The sequence below is a fragment of the Oryctolagus cuniculus genome, chromosome 16, assembly GCF_051225735.1.
Source record: "Oryctolagus cuniculus isolate XC-2025 breed Fujian yellow rabbit chromosome 16, ASM5122573v1, whole genome shotgun sequence".
NCBI lineage: Eukaryota > Metazoa > Chordata > Mammalia > Lagomorpha > Leporidae > Oryctolagus > Oryctolagus cuniculus.
Window position 1 is genome coordinate 479,124 of NC_142882.1, and position 18,260 is coordinate 497,383.

The 18,260-nt window shown below is 76.2% G+C and overlaps 1 protein-coding gene across 10 annotated transcripts; it reads left to right on the top strand.

Annotated features, from left to right (window-relative positions):
- The first annotated feature begins 179 nt into the window (after positions 1–179).
- ABCA7 (ATP binding cassette subfamily A member 7) lies at positions 180–18,086 on the top strand. 10 transcript variants are annotated; one of them, XM_089315207.1, is made up of 47 exons: positions 180–304; positions 906–1,025; positions 1,107–1,200; positions 1,312–1,453; positions 1,540–1,652; positions 1,762–1,826; positions 2,085–2,144; positions 2,290–2,500; positions 2,588–2,727; positions 3,305–3,421; positions 3,537–3,686; positions 3,773–4,002; positions 4,257–4,433; positions 5,033–5,255; positions 5,352–5,573; positions 5,665–5,866; positions 6,030–6,140; positions 6,821–6,992; positions 7,144–7,275; positions 7,359–7,498; positions 7,810–7,947; positions 8,680–8,864; positions 8,959–9,013; positions 9,178–9,380; positions 9,542–9,602; positions 9,773–9,838; positions 10,384–10,538; positions 10,612–10,736; positions 10,822–10,920; positions 11,720–12,007; positions 12,130–12,162; positions 12,248–12,425; positions 12,515–12,684; positions 12,778–12,955; positions 13,044–13,159; positions 14,172–14,316; positions 15,011–15,134; positions 15,346–15,475; positions 15,555–15,675; positions 15,752–15,814; positions 15,952–16,058; positions 16,163–16,304; positions 16,838–16,972; positions 17,046–17,149; positions 17,244–17,336; positions 17,533–17,773; positions 17,884–18,086. In XM_089315207.1, exons 2-47 carry the CDS (start codon positions 960–962, stop codon positions 18,001–18,003), a joined length of 6,342 nt encoding a protein of 2,113 aa, XP_089171333.1. In that variant the 5' UTR covers positions 180–304; positions 906–959; the 3' UTR covers positions 18,004–18,086. The 10 variants fall into 10 exon arrangements, 3 of the variants coding, with proteins under 3 accessions (XP_089171333.1, XP_089171334.1, XP_089171335.1); XM_089315208.1 differs by having other exon boundaries at positions 184–304; positions 953–1,025; XR_016222461.1 differs by lacking the exons at positions 180–304; positions 15,555–15,675; positions 16,838–16,972; ... (2 more) ...; positions 17,533–17,773; positions 17,884–18,086 and having other exon boundaries at positions 382–1,025; positions 15,734–15,814; positions 16,163–16,300.
- Positions 18,087–18,260: the final 174 nt, after the last annotated feature.

Consider the following 18,260-nt stretch of genomic DNA (forward strand, 5'->3'; position numbering starts at 1 on the left):
GCGCTGTGGAGCTGCGGGCGTAGGACAGCCCGGGCGGCGTGTCCGTGGGGCCAGCGGGACGCGCGGGCCCTTTAAAAAACCTGGCTGGGCGCGCCGCGCTCTGGTCCCGCCTTCTCGCTCGGCGCTCGCGGCCCCCATTGGGCCGCCCTTTGAGTGGCGGTCAGGACGACCAATAGTGGTCAGGGGCAAGGGCGCGGCCGGGAGCGTCCGTCCGCGCCGTGTTGCTAGGGGCGGCCGGGGCGCGGCGCCCGCGGGGGGCTCCTCTTAAAGGGGCCGCGCTGCCTGGCGCTGTCGGGCCGGAAAGGTGAGAGCGCTGGAGCGGGGAGAAGGCGCGGGACACGAGCGTGCGGGGCGCGGTGGGGGGGGAGGCAGGGTCCTCCGGGCACTGCGGGTGCGGAGCGAGCCCCGACTACCCCCGGTGCGCGCTGGGCCGCGGCCAAATGGACCGAGTTCTCCAGCGGGGGATGCGCGCCGGCGGCCACCTGCGACCCCTCAGCCCGCCGCCCCGCCCCAGTGAGAGGGAGCCCCGGCGCGGGGTCCCCGTCGCCCCCGGCGGCCCCGCTCTCCGTTGCCTGCGGGCGGCGCCTGCCCTCTCCGTGGCTCTGCGGAGCCGGGCGCCCCCCGGGGATCAGCTTCCACTTCCGGAGTCCGGGCGTGCAGCGCCCCGCACGGCGGACACCGGGGTCCAGCGCGGTGCGGCTCGGGGCGGGGCCCGGCGAGGGGCTCGTCCGGGGAGCGGCAGCCCTGGCAGCCAATGAGCAGCGAGAGCTGCGCCGGGCGCGGCTCCCATTGGTCTGCCCCACCCCGGGGGCGGGCCTTCGCGGAGCTCCTTACTGTTGGCCCTGCTCGCTGGAACCCGGGGCGCGCTGCGATGCGGGGCCGAGGTTCCGAGGTGTTGCCCGCAGCCGCACAGCGCGTCCTCGGCCTGACCCTCCGTGCCGTCCGCGTCCAGGCCCACCATGGCCTTCCGGACGCAGCTGCGGCTGCTGCTGTGGAAGAACCTCCTGTACCGCAGGAGACAGCCGGTAACGCCCGGGCGGGGCGGGGCGGGGCGGGGCGGCAGGCGCGCCCCCCGGCCTCGGGCCTCACCCGGCTGCGCCCGCCAGGTGCAGCTCCTGGTGGAGGTGCTGTGGCCGCTCTTCATTTTCTTCATCCTGGTGGCCGTGCGCCGCTCGCACCCTGCGCTGGAGCGCCACGAATGTGAGCGGGACCCGGGACCCGGCCCCGAGTGCGGGCGTGGGGGCAGGGCGGGCAGCCAGCGGGTCGCCGTGCACAGCCACGCCCGGGGACGCAGAGCCGCCTCTCTCGCAGGCCACTTCGCCAACAAGCCGCTGCCGTCGGCGGGCACCGTGCCCTGGCTGCAGGGCCTGCTCTGCACGCTGAACAATACCTGCTTCCCCCGGCCCACGCCCGGCGAGCAGCCCGGACGCCTGGACAACTTCAACGACTCCCTGTGAGCCCCGGCGGGCGGGGAGGCGCCCCGGGGTGGGGGCGGCAGCGGCTGCCCGAGCCCCCACCTCCTGCCCGCTCCGTCCCCAGGGTCTCTCGGCTGCTGGCTGACGTCCACACAGTGCTGGGGGGCCCCAGTGCCCGCCGGACGCTGGCCGGCCTGGGGAAGCTGATGCCGGTGCTGAGGGCGGCCGGCAGCCAAGGTGAGGGGGCCGGGGTCCCTCAGCAGGTGCGGCCCTGGCCCGGTGGGGGTGAGGGTCTCGGGCCAGGACTTTTCCAACCCCATGCCGCCACGTTCGTTGTCTCCTGCAGCCCGACTTCTGTCCCAGGAGCGACCTTCACCGGCCACTCAGCTGCTGGGGACGCTGCTGCCCGGGGTGAGCCGGGTGGGGTGGGGCCGGGCTGACCCTCTGGGGCGATTCCAGCCTCCAGGCTTGGCTGTCCCCTGCTGTGACGTCCCTCGTCCTGCCCGCCCGTGCCTGGTGAAGACTCCCTGCGGGGTCTCCTAGCCCCCCTTTCTCTGGTTGTATAACGGGGGCTCGGATGGTTTGGGCCTCCTGGGCAGGTGGCAGAGCACTTGACCCCAGTGAGTGCTGAGTCAAGGTCACTGTCACCCCCTGCGTCTCTCTCCCCAGACACCTCTAGTGTCCACACTGGGCAGCTTTGTGGAGGCTGCTGAGGACCTGGCCCAGGAGGTGAGAGGCCCCCACCCCTGGGGCGCGGGAGGAGGCGAGGGGCAGCCCTGGGCCCCCGCCCGGGAGGTTTCCAGGACAGCCGGACAGGGAGGGAGCGAGGCGCCCGCGGCGGGGACTGCAGCGCCCTCTGCTGGCCTCCCTCCAGCTGCGGGCGCTGTCCAGCCTGGCGGAGCTGCGGGCGCTGCTGCTGAGACCCCGAGGCGCGGGCAGCCCCCTGGAGCTGGTGTGGGAAGCCCTGTGCAGTGCGCGGGGCCCCAGCAGCCCGGCCGGCCTCTCCCTCAACTGGTTCGAAGCCGGGGACCTGAAGGAGTTGGTGGGGTCGGAGCCGGGGCCAGCCCTGCCTGTCAGCAGCCTGAGTGAGTGCCCGGCCCGCAGGGGTTCCACCGGGGGCGTGGGGCGGTGGGGTCGCGTGCGGCCTCATGGCAACCCCCCCGCGCGCCCAGGCCCCACCTGCGTGGAGCTGCTGGGGGCCCCGGGGGACCGGCCCCTGTCCCGCCTGCTCTGGAGGTTCCTGAGGCCGCTCCTGCACGGGAGGCTGCTGTTCACGCCTGACACGAACTTCACCCGGCAGCTCATGGCGCAGGTGAGGGGGCGCCGGAGCAGCGGGCCGGGCCGGGCCGGGAGGGGGCGGCTGGGCGGGCTGGGAGGGGGCGGCGGCCGGAGGAGGCGGCACCTCCCGAGCGGCTGGGCCAGGCCGGGGGCGGGGCGGGCCGGGAGGGGGCGGTGCCTCCCGAGAGGCTGGGCCGGGCCGGGGGCGGGGCCTGGAGGGGGAGGCGGCCGGAGGAGGCGGCGCCTCCCGAGCGGCTGGGCCGGGCCGGTGGCCGGAATGGGCGGTGGCCGGAGTGGGCGGCGCCTCCCGAGCGGCCGGGCTGGGCCGGGGGCGGGGCGGGCCGGGAGGGGGCGGCGCCTCCTCGAGTGGCTGGGCCAGGCCGGGGGCGGGGCGGGGCCGGGAGTGGGCGGTGCCTCCCCAGCGGCTGGGCCGGGGCGGGGCGGGGGGGGGGCGGTGGCCGGAGTGGGCGGTGCCTCCCGAGCGGCTGGGCCGGGCCGGCGCCTCCCGAGCGGCTGGGCGGGGCCGGGGGCGGGGCGGGAGGGGGCGGCGCCTCCCGAGCGGCTGGGCGGGGGGTAGGGCGGCCGGAGTGGGCAGCGCCCGCCCTCCGCAGGTGAACCAGACCTTCCAGGAGCTGGCCATGCTGAGGGACCTGCCCGAGGCCTGGAGGACGCTGGGCCCCCAAATCTTCGCTTTCATGAATGACAGCACGAACGTGGCCGTGCTGCAGGTGAGGCGGGGGCGGCTCCACGTGGGGGAGGGGGCGGCCGTGGAGGTAGCAGCAGGCCCCGCGGCAGGCAGGCAGGGGCCCACCCAGACCCCCGCCTTCACCCGCCGCCCCGCAGAGGCTCCTGCGAATGCGGGACAAAAGCAGGAGGCCCGAGCAGGCCGAGGCCCTCAGCGCCTTCCTGGACCCCAGCCTGGGCGGCTACAGCTGGCGGACGGCACACGCAGACCTGGATCGCCTGATGGACGGGCTGGGCCGAGTGATGGAGGTGCGGGCCCAGGGGAGGACGGGGGTGGGGGGCAGACCCCAGAGCGCGGACTCAGGCTCCCGCCCCGCCCCCACGCCCCTCCGCAGTGCGTGTCCCTGGACAAGCTAGAGGCCCTGCCCTCCGAAGCTGCCCTGGAGGTCCGGGCGCTGCAGCTGCTGGCCGAGCACCGCTTCTGGGCGGGCGTGGTCTTCCTGGGGCCCGAGGACCCCCTGGACCCCACGGAGCTCCCAGCTCCAGACCTGGGGCCCGGCCACGTGCGTCTCAAGATCCGCATGGACATCGATGAGGTCATGAGGACCAATAAGATCCGGGACAGGTGGGGGCGGGCGGACGTGGGCGGGACACGGACAGCCAGAAACGGGGCGGTGCGATGGTGGCAGGCTGGGGGGGGCCCAGGGCACCTTAGACCAGGTTGGGTCTGTGATGGGCGGGGTCTCGGTACGTGGGGGCGTGGCCCAGGGCCTGGGGTGAGAAGGGCGTGGGCTCAGGTTCAGGGCTGTGGGGGCGGGGCCGGGTGCTTAAAAGAGCCGCGGCGAGGGCTGCGATGTCTCCAGCCGGACCCTCCCGTAGGTTTTGGGACCCCGGCCCGGCGGCGGACCCCCTGACCGACCTGCGCTACGTGTGGGGCGGCTTCGTGTACCTGCAGGACCTGCTGGAGCGCGCGGCCGTGCGCGTGCTCAGCGGTACCGCCCCCCGCGCCGGCTTCCACCTGCAGCAGATGCCGTACCCCTGCTACGTGGACGACGTGTGAGCGCCCCGCGGCTCTCCGGGGTCCCGGGGGGAGGGCAGGGTCTCGGGGCCCGGGGAGCGCGCGGCCGTGTCCCGGGTTCCGCTACGTGGACGACGTGGGAGCGCCCCCGCGGCTCTCCGGGGTCCCAGGGAGGGCAGGTCTCGGGGCCCGGGGAGCGCGCGGCCGTGCCCCGGTTCCACCCGCGGCAGAGGCCGTCCCCCTGCGCCGTGGATGCCCCCGCGGCTCTGCGCGGGGCGCTGCGAGGGGTTGGGGTCCTAGGGAGGGCAGGGTCTCGGGGCCCGGGGAGCGCGCGGCCGTGCCCCGGGTTCCACCCGCGGCAGAGGCCGTCCCCCTGCGCCGTGGATGCCCCCGCGGCTCTGCGCGGGGCGCTGCGAGGGGTTGGGGTCCCAGGGAGGGCAGGGTCTCGGGGCACGGGAGCGCGCGGCCGTGCACGTGCTCTGCGGCGCCGCCCCCAGAGCTGGGTTCCACCTGCGGCGGAGGCCGTCCCCCTGCGCCGTGGACGCCCCCGCGGCTCTGCGCGGGGCGCCGCGAGGGGTCGGCGTCGGGGCGCCCCAGGCCGGGTCGGGAGCCAGCCCGCGCGCCGTCTGCGCCCCAGGTTCCTGCGCGTGCTGAGCCGCTCCTTGCCGCTGTTCCTGACGCTGGCCTGGATCTACTCGGTGGCGCTGACCGTGAAGGCCGTGGTGCGGGAGAAGGAGACGCGGCTGCGGGACACCATGCGCGCCATGGGGCTGGGGCGCGCAGTGCTGTGGCTCGCCTGGCTCCTCAGCAGCCTGGGGCCCTTCCTGCTCAGCGCCGCGCTGCTCGTGCTGGTACTCAAGGTGCGCGCCCGGCCGGCCCGCGCCCGCGCGCGCCCGCGCGCGCCCGCGGCCCCCGGAGCCCCCGGCCCGCGCTGACCGCCGCGCCCCGCCCCGCAGCTGGGGGCCATCCTCCCCTACAGCCACCCCGGCGTGCTCTTCCTGTTCCTGGCGGCCTTCGCCGTGGCCACGGTGGCCCAGAGCTTCCTCCTGAGCGCCTTCTTCTCGCGGGCCAACCTGGCGGCCGCCTGCGGGGGCCTGGCCTACTTCGCCCTCTACCTGCCCTACGTGCTGTGCGTGGCCTGGCGGGACCAGCTGCCCGCGGGGGCCCGTGTGGCCGCGGTGAGGGCTCCGGGCGCCTGGGGCTGGGCTGGGGCTGGGGCTGGGCCGGCAGGGCCCTGCGCCGCCGCTGACCCCCACGCTCGCGCCCTAGAGCCTGCTGTCGCCCGTGGCCTTCGGCTTCGGCTGCGAGAGCCTGGCGCTGCTGGAGGAGCAGGGCGAGGGCGCCCGGTGGCACAACCTGGGCAGCGGGCCGGCGGCCGACGTCTTCAGCCTGGCCCAGGTCTCGGGCCTGCTGCTGCTGGATGCCCTACTCTACGGCCTGGCCACCTGGTACCTGGAGGCCGTGTGCCCAGGTGGGCCGGCTCGCCACGGCGGGAGGGGCGGGGCCTCCGGACCCGCTTCGACCTGGAGAAGGCGGGGCTTCCCGCATTGGATGGACGGGGCTCGGGGAGGGTTCCCGCCGTGTGGCAGAGCCCACACCGATGGCTCAGGCCCAGGTGGCCGCTCTTCCCCCAGGCCAGTACGGCATCCCTGAGCCGTGGGACTTCCCCTTCCGGAGGAGCTACTGGTGTGGGCCGGGACCCCCTAAGGGTCCTGCCCCACCCCCTGCCCCGCAGGACCCGAAAGGTGAGGCTGCAGCCACTTCCCACTGCACCCCCAGTCTCCCTCGAAAACCAGGCTATGCAGACCCCAGCCCCTGGCCCAATGCTGCTGCCTCCAGGGCGCTCCCAGCCCCCATAGCCAATGGAGCCTCCAGCCCCTGTTGCCCCCGTAGCCCGGAGCCCCAACCCCCATAGCCCCCGGAGCCCTGAGCCCCCAGCCCCTGTCGCCCCCATAGCCCCAAGCCCCCAGCCCCCATAGCCCCCAGCCCCCAGAGCCCCCAGAGCCCCAAGCCCCCAGCCCCTGTTGCCCCCATAGCCCCAAGCCCCCAGCCCCCATAGCCCCCGGAGCCCCAAGCCCCCATAGCCCCCGGAGCCCCAAGCCCCCAGCCCCTGTTGCCCCCACAGCCCCAAGCCCCCAGCCCCCATAGCCCCCGGAGCCCCAAGCCCCCATAGCCCCCGGAGCCCCAAGCCCCCAGCCCCTGTTGCCCCCATAGCCCCAAGCCCCCATAGCCCCCGGAGCCCCAAGCCCCCAGCCCCTGTCGCCCCCAGCCCCCATAGCCCCTGGAGCCCCAAGCCCCCAGCCCCTGTCGCCCCCGTAGCCCCCAGCCCCTGTCGCCCCGAGGCCCCAACCCCCACCGCCCCCAGCCCCGCTCCCGAAGGCCAGCGTCAGGGTCCGGGTGGGGCCGAGCCTGCCTCTCCCTGCAGTGCTGGTGGAGGAGGCACCGCCCGGCCTGCGCCCCGGGGTCTCCCTGCGGGGGCTGGAGAAGCGCTTTCCCGGCAGCCCCCAGCCAGCCTTGCGGGGCCTCAGCCTGGATTTCTACGAGGGCCACATCACCGCCTTCCTGGGCCACAATGGGGCCGGCAAGACGACCACGCTGTGAGCGGGGGCCCTGCACCCCTCCCCTGGGCCCAGCTCTCCCTCTGTCCCGTGGGGGCGGGGCACGCAGAGGGCAGGGGACTTCGCCTGCGGGGGCGTGCATACAGCAGGTGCTCAGCTCGTGCGGATGCCTTCTCTGTGCCTTCCCCAGGTCCATCCTGAGCGGCCTCTTCCCACCCAGCGGGGGCTCGGCCTTCGTCCTGGGCCACGACGTCCGGTTCGACATGGCAGCCGTGCGGCCGCATCTGGGCGTGTGCCCCCAGCACAACGTGCTCTTCGACCTGTGCGTCCCCGGGCGGGGGGCAGGGGGCGGCCCTAGGCCTGCCCACCGTGGTAGCTGCTTTGTCTGGTCACCCGTGGCTGCAGGCTGACGGTGGACGAGCACGTGTGGTTCTACGGGCGGCTGAAGGGCCTGAGTGCGGCCGCCGTGGGCCCCGAGCAGGACCGGCTGCTGCAGGACGTGGGGCTCGTCCCCAAGCGGGGGGCACAGACCCGGCACCTCTCGGGTGGGTGGCTCACGGGGCCACAGGTGGGGACGGGGGGGGGCTGCCCTGGGGGGGGAGGAGCAGAGGCAGCCCTGGGGGCAGGTGGCGGAGGGGCAGCCCCTCCCACAGGTGGGGACGGGGGGGGGCTGCCCTGGGTGGGGGAGGAGCAGAGGCAGCCCTGCTGGCAGATGGTGGAGGGGCAGCCCCTCCCACAGGTGGGGACGGGGGGGGGGCTGGGTGGGGGAGGAGCAGAGGCAGCCCCGCCCACAGGTGGCGACCGGGAGGGGGCAGCGGCAGGGGGTGTCCTGCTGAGCTCCCTGACCACCACGAAGGCGGGATGCAGAGGAAGCTGTCCGTGGCCATCGCCTTCGTGGGCGGCCCCCACGTGGTCATCCTGGATGAGCCCACGGCCGGCGTGGACCCCGCTTCCCGCCGTGGCATCTGGGAGCTGTTGCTCAAGTACCGGGAAGGTGAAGGCGTGCGGGGCGGGGCGGGGAGGGGGGGTCTGAGCCGGCGGCGTGGGGCCTGACGGCGTGCGGGGCGGGGGGGGGTGTCTGAGCCGGCGGCGTGGGGCCTGACGGCGTGCGGGGCGGGGGGGGGTGTCTGAGCCGGCGGCGTGGGGCCTGACGGCGTGCGGGGCGGGGGGGGGGGTGTCTGAGCCGGCGGCGTGGGGCCTGACGGCGTGCGGGGCGGGGGGGCGTGTCTGAGCCGGCGGCGTGGGGCCTGACGGCGTGCGGGGCGGGGGGGTGTGTCTGAGCCGGCGGGGTGGGGCCTGACGGCGTGCGGGGCGGGGGGGGGGTGTCTGAGCCGGCGGCGTGGGGCCTGACGGCGTGCGGGGCGGGGGGGGGGTGTCTGAGCCGGCGGCGTGGGGCCTGACGGCGTGCGGGGCGGGGGGGCGTGTCTGAGCCGGCGGCGTGGGGCCTGACGGCGTGCGGGGCGGGGGGGGGTGTCTGAGCCGGCGGCGTGGGGCCTGACGGCGTGCGGGGCGGGGGGGGGTGTCTGAGCCGGCGGCGTGGGGCCTGACGGCGTGCGGGGCGGGGGGGGGGGGTGTCTGAGCCGGCGGCGTGGGCCTGACGGCGTGCGGGGCGGGGGGGTGTGTCTGAGCCGGCGGCGTGGGGCCTGACGGCGTGCGGGGCGGGGGGGTGTGTCTGAGCCGGTGGCGTGGGGCCTGACGGCGTGCGGGGCGGCCTTCCCCCGCCCAGGCCGCACCCTCATCCTGTCCACACACCACCTGGACGAGGCGGAGCTCCTGGGAGACCGCGTGGCCGTAGTGGCCGGGGGCCGGCTGTGCTGCTGCGGGTCCCCACTGTTCCTGCGTCGCCACCTGGGCTCCGGGTACTACCTGACGCTGGCCAAGAGGCCGCCGCCCCTGACCTTCTCTGCGAAGGTAAGGGCTGGAGCCGCCCCGGGGTCCCGGACCCCCGACCCCCAGGCGCTGTCCAGCCCGGTGGCCGTGCCAGCTGGTACCCTCCTGTCCACAGGGTGGCGCTGATGTGCAGCACAGCCTGGAGCCGGGCGGCCAGGGAGCCACGGCGGGTGAGGGCTGACCCTGGCTGTCCCCTACCCTGGCCTAAACCCTGACCGCTGAGCCGGGCAGTTTTCTGTGGGTTCCCCAAGCTCCCTCCCCCAGAGGGTGGGGGGACAGGGCTGGCGGTGCCGAGCGGATCTGGGGGCCCTGACGCACAGTGACGTCCACGCAGGCGCAGCCCAGCTCCTGGCCCTGGTGCGGCGCTCGGTGCCCGGTGCCCGGCTCGTGGAGGAGCTGCCGCACGAACTGGTGCTGGCGCTGCCCTACAAGGGTGCCCAGGACGGCAGCTTCGCGCGGCTGTTCCAGGAGCTGGACGGGCAGCTGGGGGAGCTGGATCTCACTGGCTACGGGATTTCGGACACCAGCCTCGAGGAGGTGCGGAGGTGCGGGCTGGGTGGGCTGCCCGGAGGAGGTGGACAGCAGGGGCGTCCCTGGGGCGTGGAGGCAGAGCCCGTGATGGAAGGCCCTGGGGGCCGGGGGTCCACAGTACGTGCGAGGGGAGGGTTCCCAGCCTGAGCCCCACCTCGCCTCCCTAGATCTTCCTGAAGGTGGTGGAGCAGTGTGCTGCGGACACAGACCCAGACCCAGACCCGGAGGGTACGGCGGCAGCTTCCCGGCCCCTGACCCGGCCCCTGCCCCGGCCCCGGCCTCTGCCATTGCACCTGACCTCAGCCACCTCCTGGTCCGGGTTAAGCCCAGCCCCAAGCGTAGCTCCGCCCCCACCGGCCACGCCCCCCGCCTTTGACCCGCCCCCGATGCTGCTGCAGGCGGCCGACCCCGCCAGGGGCTCCGGATTCTGCCCGAGGAGCCGGCGCTGGAGAACGGGGAGCCGGGTGAGAGTCCTGGATGAGCCCCCAGCCCCTGTAGCCGCCGGAGCCCCCAGCCCCCCGAGCCCCAACACCCATAGCCCCAGGAGCCCCGAGCCCCCAGCCCCTATAGCCCCCGGAGCCCCGAGCCCCAGGAGCCCCGAGCCCCCAGCCCCTGTCGCCCCCGTAGCCCCAAGCCCCCATAGCCCAGAGCCCCAACCCCCATAGCCCCCATAGCCCCAGGAGCCGGCGCTGGAGAACGGGGAGCTGGGTGAGAGTCCTGGATGAGCCCCCAGCCCCTGTCCCCCCTTAGCCCCGAGCCCCCAGCCCCCGGAGCCCGGAGCCCCAACCCCCATAGCCCCCATGGCCCCAAGCCCCCAGCCCCTGTCGCCCCCTTAGCCCCGAGCCCCCAGCCCTCATAGCCCGGAGCCCCAACCCCCATAGCCCCAAGCCCCCAGCCCCTGCCGCCCCCATAGCCCCCAGCCCCCATAGCCCGGAGCCCCAACCCCCACCCCCCCGCGGCCCCTCCCCGCGTGCCCCCTGCCCCGCCACTGAGCCTCTGGTCCCCGCAGCCTGGGCAGCCCCGGAGACCCGGGCCCTGCACGGCGCGGAGCCAGGCGGCGCGGGCCAGGTGCGGGGCTGGGCGCTGACCCGACAGCAGCTCCGGGCCCTGCTGCTGAAGCGCTTCCTGCTCGCCCGCCGCAGCCGCAGGGGCCTGTTCGCGCAGGTGAGCAGCCGGCCCGGGCGCGGGGCGGCGCGGCCTGCGGGAGGCGGCCGGAGCTCACGGGCGGCTCCCCCAGATGGTGCTGCCCGCCCTCTTCGTGGGCCTGGCGCTGGCGTTCAGCCGCATCGTGCCTCCCGCCGGGCACTACCCGGCCCTGCGGCTCAGTCCGGCCATGTACGGGGCCCAGGTGTCCTTCTTCAGGTGGGTGCAGGCGCCAGGGCCTGGTGCAGGGAGGGCCGGGGGCGTGCGGGCACCGCGCTGACCCTGCGTGCCTGCACATGCGCAGTGAGGATGCGCCAGGGGACCCGGGCAGGGCCCACCTGCTGCAGATGCTGCTCGCAGAGGCGGGGCTGCAGGAGCCCGAGCTGCACAACACCTCCCACCGGTGAGCGCCTTCCCGCCCCTGCCCCCCCCCGCGCTGGCCCCGCCCCTGGCTCCCCCCCCCGCGCTGGCCCGCCCCGAGCTGCTCAACACCTCCCACCGGTGAGCGCCGCCCCGCCCCTGCCCCCCTCCCGCGCTGGCCCCGCCCCTGGCTCTCCCCCCCCCCCCGCGCTGGCCCCGCCCGAGCTGCACAACACCTCCCACCGGTGAGCGCCGCCCCGCCCCTGCACCCCCCCGCCGGCCCCGCCCCTGGCTCCCCCGCCCCGCCCCGAGCTGCACAACACCTCCCACCGGTGAGCGCCGGCCCCGCCCCTGCCCCCCCCGCGCTGGCCCCCCCCCGCGCTGGCCCTGCCCCTGGCTCCCCCCGCCCCGCGCTGGCCCCGCCCGAGCTGCACAACACCTCCCACCGGTGATCGCCAGCCCCGCCCCTGGCTCACCCCCGCGCTGGCCCCGCCCAGCCGCTATCTGGCTCCACCCCGGCCCCGCCCAGCCTCCGCCTGGCTCCACCCCCGGCCCCCCCACCTTGCCTCTGCCCAACCCCGCGCTGGCCCCGCCCAGCCTCACCCCAGCCCAGCCCCTTGTCCCTCCCCAGCCCCGCCCCCTGTCCGGACTCGCCCTGGTCCGGCCCAGCCTCTGCCCGGCCCCTCCCCACCCCTGCCCCACCCCTGCCCTAGCTCCACCCCAGTCCCTGTCCCTCCCCAGCCCCTCCTCCTGCCCCTCTCTGGCCAGTGACCGCAAGGGGGCACCGGGCGTGCTCCCCGAGCCTGCCTGGGAGCCCAGAGCGCCCCGCACTGACCCCGCAGGCTGCCCGAGTGCTCGTCACCCCTGGCTTGCCAGTTCTTGGTGCCCGAGGTTCCTGCCGACGTGGCCGCGGCCTTGGCCGTCGGGAACTGGACCGCGGAGTTCCCGTCCCCCGCCTGCCAGTGCAGCCGGCCCGGCGCCCGGCGCCTGCTCCCCGACTGCCCGGCCGCAGCCGGCGGCCCCCCGCCCCCGCAGGCGGTGGGCAGCTCGGGGGAGGTGGTGCAGAACCTGACCGGCCGGGACGTGGCCGACTTCCTGGTGAAGACCTACGCGGGGCTGGTGCGCAAGGGGTGAGCCGCGCGGCGGCGGGGGGCTCGGCCGGGCGGGGCCGGCGCCCCCCTCACGCCCCCTCTCCTGTCCCGGCCGGCGCCCCCCTCACGCCCCTCTCCTGTCCCCGCCGGGTCCCTCGCAGGCTGAAGACCAAGAAGTGGGTGGACGAGGTCAGGTGAGGCGGGGCCTCTGCTCCGGCCGCGCGCGCTGGGCCTGCCCGCAGGAGCGCGCCCCACCGCCACTGCGCCTCTGCCCCGCAGGTACGGGGGCTTCTCGCTGGGGGGCCGAGACCCCAGCCTGCCCTCGGGGCGCGAGGTGGGCCGCACGGTGCGGGAGCTCCGCGCGCTGCTCAGCCCCGCGCCCGGCGGGGCCCTGGACCGCGTCCTCAGCAGCCTCACGGCCTGGGCCGGCGGCCTGGACGCCTGGGACAGCATCAAGGTGGGAGCCGGGCGGCAGGGCCGGCGGCGGCTGTCCAGGACCGGCTGCCGGCCCGCGCCCTGACCCCGCGCTCGCTCGGCCCCGCGCAGATCTGGTTCAACAACAAGGGCTGGCACGCCATGGTGGCCTTTCTGAACCGGGCCAACAACGCGCTGCTGCAGGCCCGCCTGCCGCCCGGCCCGGCCCGCCGCGCCCACCGCATCACCACGCTCAGCCACCCGCTCAACCTCACCAAGGAGCAGCTGTCCGAGGCCGCGCTGTGAGTGCCCGCCCCGAGGCCGCGCTGCGAGTGCCCGCCCGTGCGCGCCGCCCGGCCGCCCCGGCCCGCCGTGCCCACTCTGCCCTCCCCCAGGGTGGCCTCCTCCGTGGACGTCCTGGTGTCCATCTGCGTGGTCTTCGCCATGTCCTTCGTCCCGGCCAGCTTCACCCTGGTCCTCATCGAGGAGCGCGTCAGCCAGGCCACGCACCTGCAGCTCGTGGCCGGCCTGCCGCCCACCCTCTACTGGCTCAGCAACTTCCTCTGGGACCTGGTGTGTGGGGCCCGGCCCCCTCCGGCCCGGGCGCGTCCGGTGCTCGGGGGTGGCAGGGTGACCGCTGTCCCCCCCCCCCCCCCCGCAGTGTAACTACCTGGTGCCGGCGGGCAGCGTGGTGCTCATCTTCCTCGGCTTCCAGCAGAGGGCGTACGTGGGCCCCGCCAACCTGCCGGCGCTGCTGGCGCTGCTGCTGCTGTACGGGTGAGACCCCCCCCCCGGCCCCCGGCGTCCTGACCCCCCAACCCGCCCTGCTGTGCGGGTGAGACCCCCCCCGGCCCCCGGCGTCCTGACCCCCCAACCCGCCCTGCTGTACGGGTGAGACCCCGCCCCGGCGTCCTGACCCCCCAACCCGCCCTGCTGTGCGGGTGAGACCCCGCCCCGGCGTCCTGACCCCCCAACCCGCCCTGCTGTGCGGGTGAGACCCCCCCCCGGCCCCCGGCGTCCTGACCCCCCCAACCCGCCCTGCTGTACGGGTGAGACCCCCCCCCGGCCCCCGGCGTCCTGACCCCCCAACCCGCCCTGCTGTACGGGTGAGACCCCGCCCCGGCGTCCTGACCCCCCTAACCCGCCCTGCTGTGCGGGTGAGACCCCGCCCCGGCGTCCTGACCCCCCAACCCGCCCTGCTGTGCGGGTGAGACCCCGCCCCCCGGCCCCCGGCGTCCTGACCCCCAAACCCGCCCTGCTGTACGGGTGAGACCCCGCCCCCGGCGTCCTGACGCCCCAACCCGCCCTGCTGTGCGGGTGAGACCCCGCCCCCCGGCTCCCGGCGTCCTGACCCCCCCAACCCGCCCTGCTGTGCGGGTGAGACCCCGCCCCGCCCCGGCCCCGCCCCCCGGCGTCCTGACACACACACCCCCGCCCTGCTGTGCGGGTGAGACCCCCGTCCCCCACCCTCCCGCGTCCTGACTCCCCCCCCGCCGGCGCTGCTGTGTGGGTGAGACCCCGCCCCGCCCCGCCCCCGCCCCTCTAGCGTCCTGACCCCCCCCCCGCCGGCACTGCTGTGCGGGTGAGACCCCCCCGTCCCCCACCCTCCCGCGTCCTGACCCCTCCCCGCCGGCGCTGCTGTGCGGGTGAGACCCCGCCCCGCCCGCCTGGTTGGCCCCGCTGCCCACTGCTAGGGGTGGACACCCCCGTGGAGAGGGCGTGCGGCCTCCGGGGCGGCGGCGCGGGCGGGAAGGCGCTCCGGCCCCCGTGACGCCCCGCCGCCCCGCAGCTGGTCCATCACCCCGCTCATGTACCCGGCCGCCTTCTTCTTCTCCGTGCCCAGCACGGCCTACGTGGTGCTCACCTGCGTCAACCTCTTCGTCGGCATCAACGGCAGCATGGCCACCTTCGTGCTGGAGCTCTTCCCGGACCCGGTGGGCGGGGCGGGGCGGGGCTGGAGCAGGGCGGGGCTGGAGCAGGGGCGGGGCCAGGACTGGGGCTCTTCTGGGATACGGTGGGCGGGGCGGGGGCGGGGCCAGGACTGGGCTCTTCTGGGATGTGGTGGGCGGGGCCAGGACTGGGCTCTTCTGGGATACGGTGGGTGGGGAGGGGGCGGGGCCAGGACTGGGGCTCTTCTGGGATGTGGTGGGCGGGGCGGGGCGGGGCTGGAGCAGGGGCGGGGGCGGGGCCAGGACTGGGGCTCCTCTGGGATACGGTGGGCGGGGCGTGGGCGGGGCCAGGACTGGAGCTCTTCTCGGACCTGGTGGGCGGGGGTGGGGGCGGGGCCAGGACTGGAGCTCTTCTTGGACCCGGTGGGCGGGGCGGGGGCGGGGCCGGCGCTGAGCGGGGGCGGGGCGAGGACTGGAGCTCCTCTGGGATACGGTGGGCGGGGCGGGGGCGGGGCCAGGACTGGGGCTCTTCTCGGACCCGGTGGGCGGGGCGGGGGCGGGGCTGGAGCAGGGGTGGGGCCAGGACTGGGACTCTTCTCGGACCTGGTGGGCGGGGCGGGGGGGGCGGGGCCAGGACTGGGGCTCTTCTGGGATACGGTGGGCGGGGTGGGGCGGGGCAGGAGAGGGCGGGGCCAGGCATCAGCCCCGCCCCTGACTGCCCCCCTCTGCCGGCCCCCAGAAGCTGCAGGAGGTGAGCCGGGTCCTGAAGCGCGTCTTCCTCGTCTTCCCCCACTTCTGCCTGGGCCGCGGGCTCATCGACATGGTGCAGCACCAGGCCCTGGCTGACGCCTTCCAGCGCCTGGGTGAGAGCGGCTGGGGAGGGGAGGCACAGCCCGGGGGGGCCGCGCTGAGGGGAGGCACAGCCCGGGGCGACAGCCAGGTGCACTGAGCGCTGCAGACAGGAGCTAACTCCGCCCTGGATCGGATCCCGAGACCTAAGGCCCCGAGTGAGGGAGGGGAATCAGGGTGACCGGGAGAGGCCTCCCAGCACGCCGCCCTCCCCCTGCCCTGCAGGGCACGGGCAGCTCCAGTCTCCGCTGCGCTGGGCGGTGGTCGGCAAGAACCTCCTGGCCATGGCGGTGCAGGGGCCGGTCTTCCTCCTCGCCACGCTGCTGCTGCAGCATCGCCGCCGCCTCCTGCCACGGTCAGTGTCAGCGGCCAGTGGAGGCCACGCGGCGGGCGGCGGGCCGGGGGCTCGGGCCCACTCGCGTCTCCGTCCCCAGGCCCTCGCTGAAGCTGCTGCCAGCCCTGGGGCAGGAGGACGAGGACGTGGCCCGCGAGCGGGAGCGGGTGACCCGAGGGGCCACGCAGGGGGATGTGCTGGTGCTGAGGGACTTGACCAAGGTAGGCGTGGCCGGCAGCGCGTGGCCCCGCCCCCAGATGGCCCCGCCTCCTCTCTCAGGCCCTGCGCCCCTTCCAGGTGTACCGCGGACAGAGGGCGCCCGCGGTTGACCGGCTGTGCCTGGGCGTCCCTGCGGGGGAGGTGAGTGCAGGGGGCCCCAGCGCGCCCTGGCGGCCGGATCGAGCCCAGCCTGCACGGCCTGGGGGGGGGGGGCACCGGCCACTGCGGCCGCGTCCGGGCGCCGGCTCCGCTCCACGCCCCCTGTGGCCTCCCCACAGTGCTTTGGGCTGCTGGGCGTGAACGGAGCCGGGAAGACGTCCACGTTTCGCATGCTGACCGGGGACACGCTGCCCAGCGGGGGCGAGGCGGTGCTGGCCGGCCACAGGTGAGCTCGCTGCCCCACACCCCTGCCCCCGAGCGCCGCGTGCGTGCCCGGGGCGCGGCTGGGGCCCAGCCAGTGCTCCGAGCGCCTCGGACCCCACCCCGCAGCGTGGCCCGGGAGCCGGCGGCGGCGCACCGCCGCATGGGGTACTGCCCGCAGTCCGACGCCATCTTCGAGCTGCTGACAGGCCGCGAGCACCTAGAGCTGTTCGCGCGCCTGCGCGGTGTTCCCGAGGCCCAGGTCGCCCAGGTCAGCACCCAGCTCCCTGCACTTCCGGGGGCAACGCCCTGGGCCACGGAGGCACCCTTGCTGCTGCTGTCCTCGCCCCGCCCCTGTCCACACTCATCCGCTCGCGCCCCGCCCTTGCCCGCTCTGGCTCCGCCCTGTGCCTGCTCTGGCCCCGCCCCGCTCAATGTGGCCCCGCCCTGCTCACTGAGGCCCCGCCCCATGCCCGCTCTGGCTCCGCCCTTCTCACTGAGGCCCCGCCCCGTGCCAGCTCATGCCCTGTCCCATGCCAGCCCTGGCCCCGCCCTGCTCAATGTGACCCTGCCCCATGCCCGCTCTGCCCCACCCCTTGCCAGCTCCGGCCCCCCCTGTGCCCACTCTGGCCCCGCCCCACTCACTGGCCCCACCCTGTGCCTGCTCTGGCCCCGCCCCGCTCCCTGTGGCCTCGCCCACTCACTGTGCCCCACCCCGTGCCCACTCTGGCCCCGCCCCATGCTAGCTCCTGCCCCCTGTGCCTGCTGTGGCCCCGCCCCGTTCACGGTGGCCCCGCCCCGCAGGCCGCCCGCGTGGGCCTGGCGCGCCTGGGGCTCCTCGCGTACGCGGACAGACCCGCAGGTGTCTACAGCGGGGGCAACAAGCGGAAGCTGGTGACGGCCGTGGCGCTCGTCGGGGACCCCGCCGTGGTCTTCCTGGTGCGTGGGGGCGGCACGGGGGCGGGGCCGTCGCGGGGGCGGGGCGGGGCCACAGCGCCTGTGCCCTCCCCAGGACGAGCCCACCACCGGCATGGACCCGCACGCGCGCCGCTTCCTCTGGGACACCCTCCTGGCCGTGGTGCGCCGAGGGCGCTCGGTGGTGCTCACCTCGCACAGGTGCGCCTCGGGGGGCGGGGCTGGGGGCGGGCCCGGCTCTGGGTGTGCGAGCACGCGCAGGGCGGATCGGGAGCTCGGCGTGTTCGGCCCACAGCATGGAGGAGTGCGAGGCCCTGTGCACGCGCCTGGCCATCCTGGTGAACGGGCGGTTCCGCTGTCTGGGCAGCGCGCAGCACCTCAAGGGCAGGTGAGTGCGGGGGCCCGGGGCAGCCGCCGGGGGAGGCCAAGGTCGCCGGACGCTGGGGAGGGTTTACCCGGGCTGACCACGTGCGCAGGGGGTCCGGGCAGGCTCGGTGAGGCGCGGGCGCGCTGGCCGGGGACCTACAGGGAGGGCGTCTCGCGTGGGCGGGATTTGTGGGTAACCCAGGCCCTGGCCCCGCCAGATTCGGGGCCGGACACACGCTGACCCTGCGGGTGCCCGCGGAGCGACACGAGCAGGCGGCGGCCTTCGTGGAGGCGGCGTTCCCGGGGGCTCAGCTGCGCGAGGCGCACGGGGGCCGCCTGCGCTTCCAGCTGCCGCCCGGAGGGCGCTGCGCCCTGGCGCGCGTGTTCGGGGAGCTGGCGGCGCGCGGCGCCCAGTGCGGGGTGGAGGACTTCTCCGTGAGCCAGACCACGCTGGACGAGGTGACCGCAGCGCCGCGGCGGGGAGGAGCTGCGGGGGTGGGGGTGGGGGCGGGACCGGGGGCCGGACCGCCGGCTGAGCGCTCCTCCTGCGCCCCCTCCCCGCGCGCCAGGTGTTCCTGCACTTCTCCCAGGATCAGGGCAAGGAGGAGGACCCCGCGCCGGGCCCGCAGCGCCCCACGCGCGTCCGCAGGTTCCTGGACAACCGCCGCACGATGGAGACCGTGCTCTGAGCCTGCGTGCCGGCGGACAGGCGGCGGGGAGGCCCTCGCGGGGTGGAGGGCCCGGGCGCCCGCGCTCGGGAAATAAAGAGAAAGCCGTACTGCGCCGCGTGTGTGTCCACGCGCACCTGTGGGCTCCAGGTGCGCGCCCGAGGCGGCCGACCCGCCCCAGCTGTGAGCACTTGCGCGGAGGGCCCCCGAGTGCCCACGTGGGCCCGTACTTGGTGGCGGCACCTGTGCGCGCTTGGGTGCGGAGTGGGGTGAGGTCA

Coding starts and splice junctions, on each gene's coding strand:
- ABCA7 (XM_089315207.1), top strand. CDS start 960: ATGGCCTTCCGGACGCAGCTGCGGCTGCTGCTGTGGAAGAACCTCCTG. Junction 9,381..9,541: donor CGGACACCAGCCTCGAGGAG/GTGCGGAGGTGC, acceptor TCGCCTCCCTAG/ATCTTCCTGAAGGTGGTGGA. Junction 10,539..10,611: donor GCAGGGGCCTGTTCGCGCAG/GTGAGCAGCCGG, acceptor CGGCTCCCCCAG/ATGGTGCTGCCCGCCCTCTT.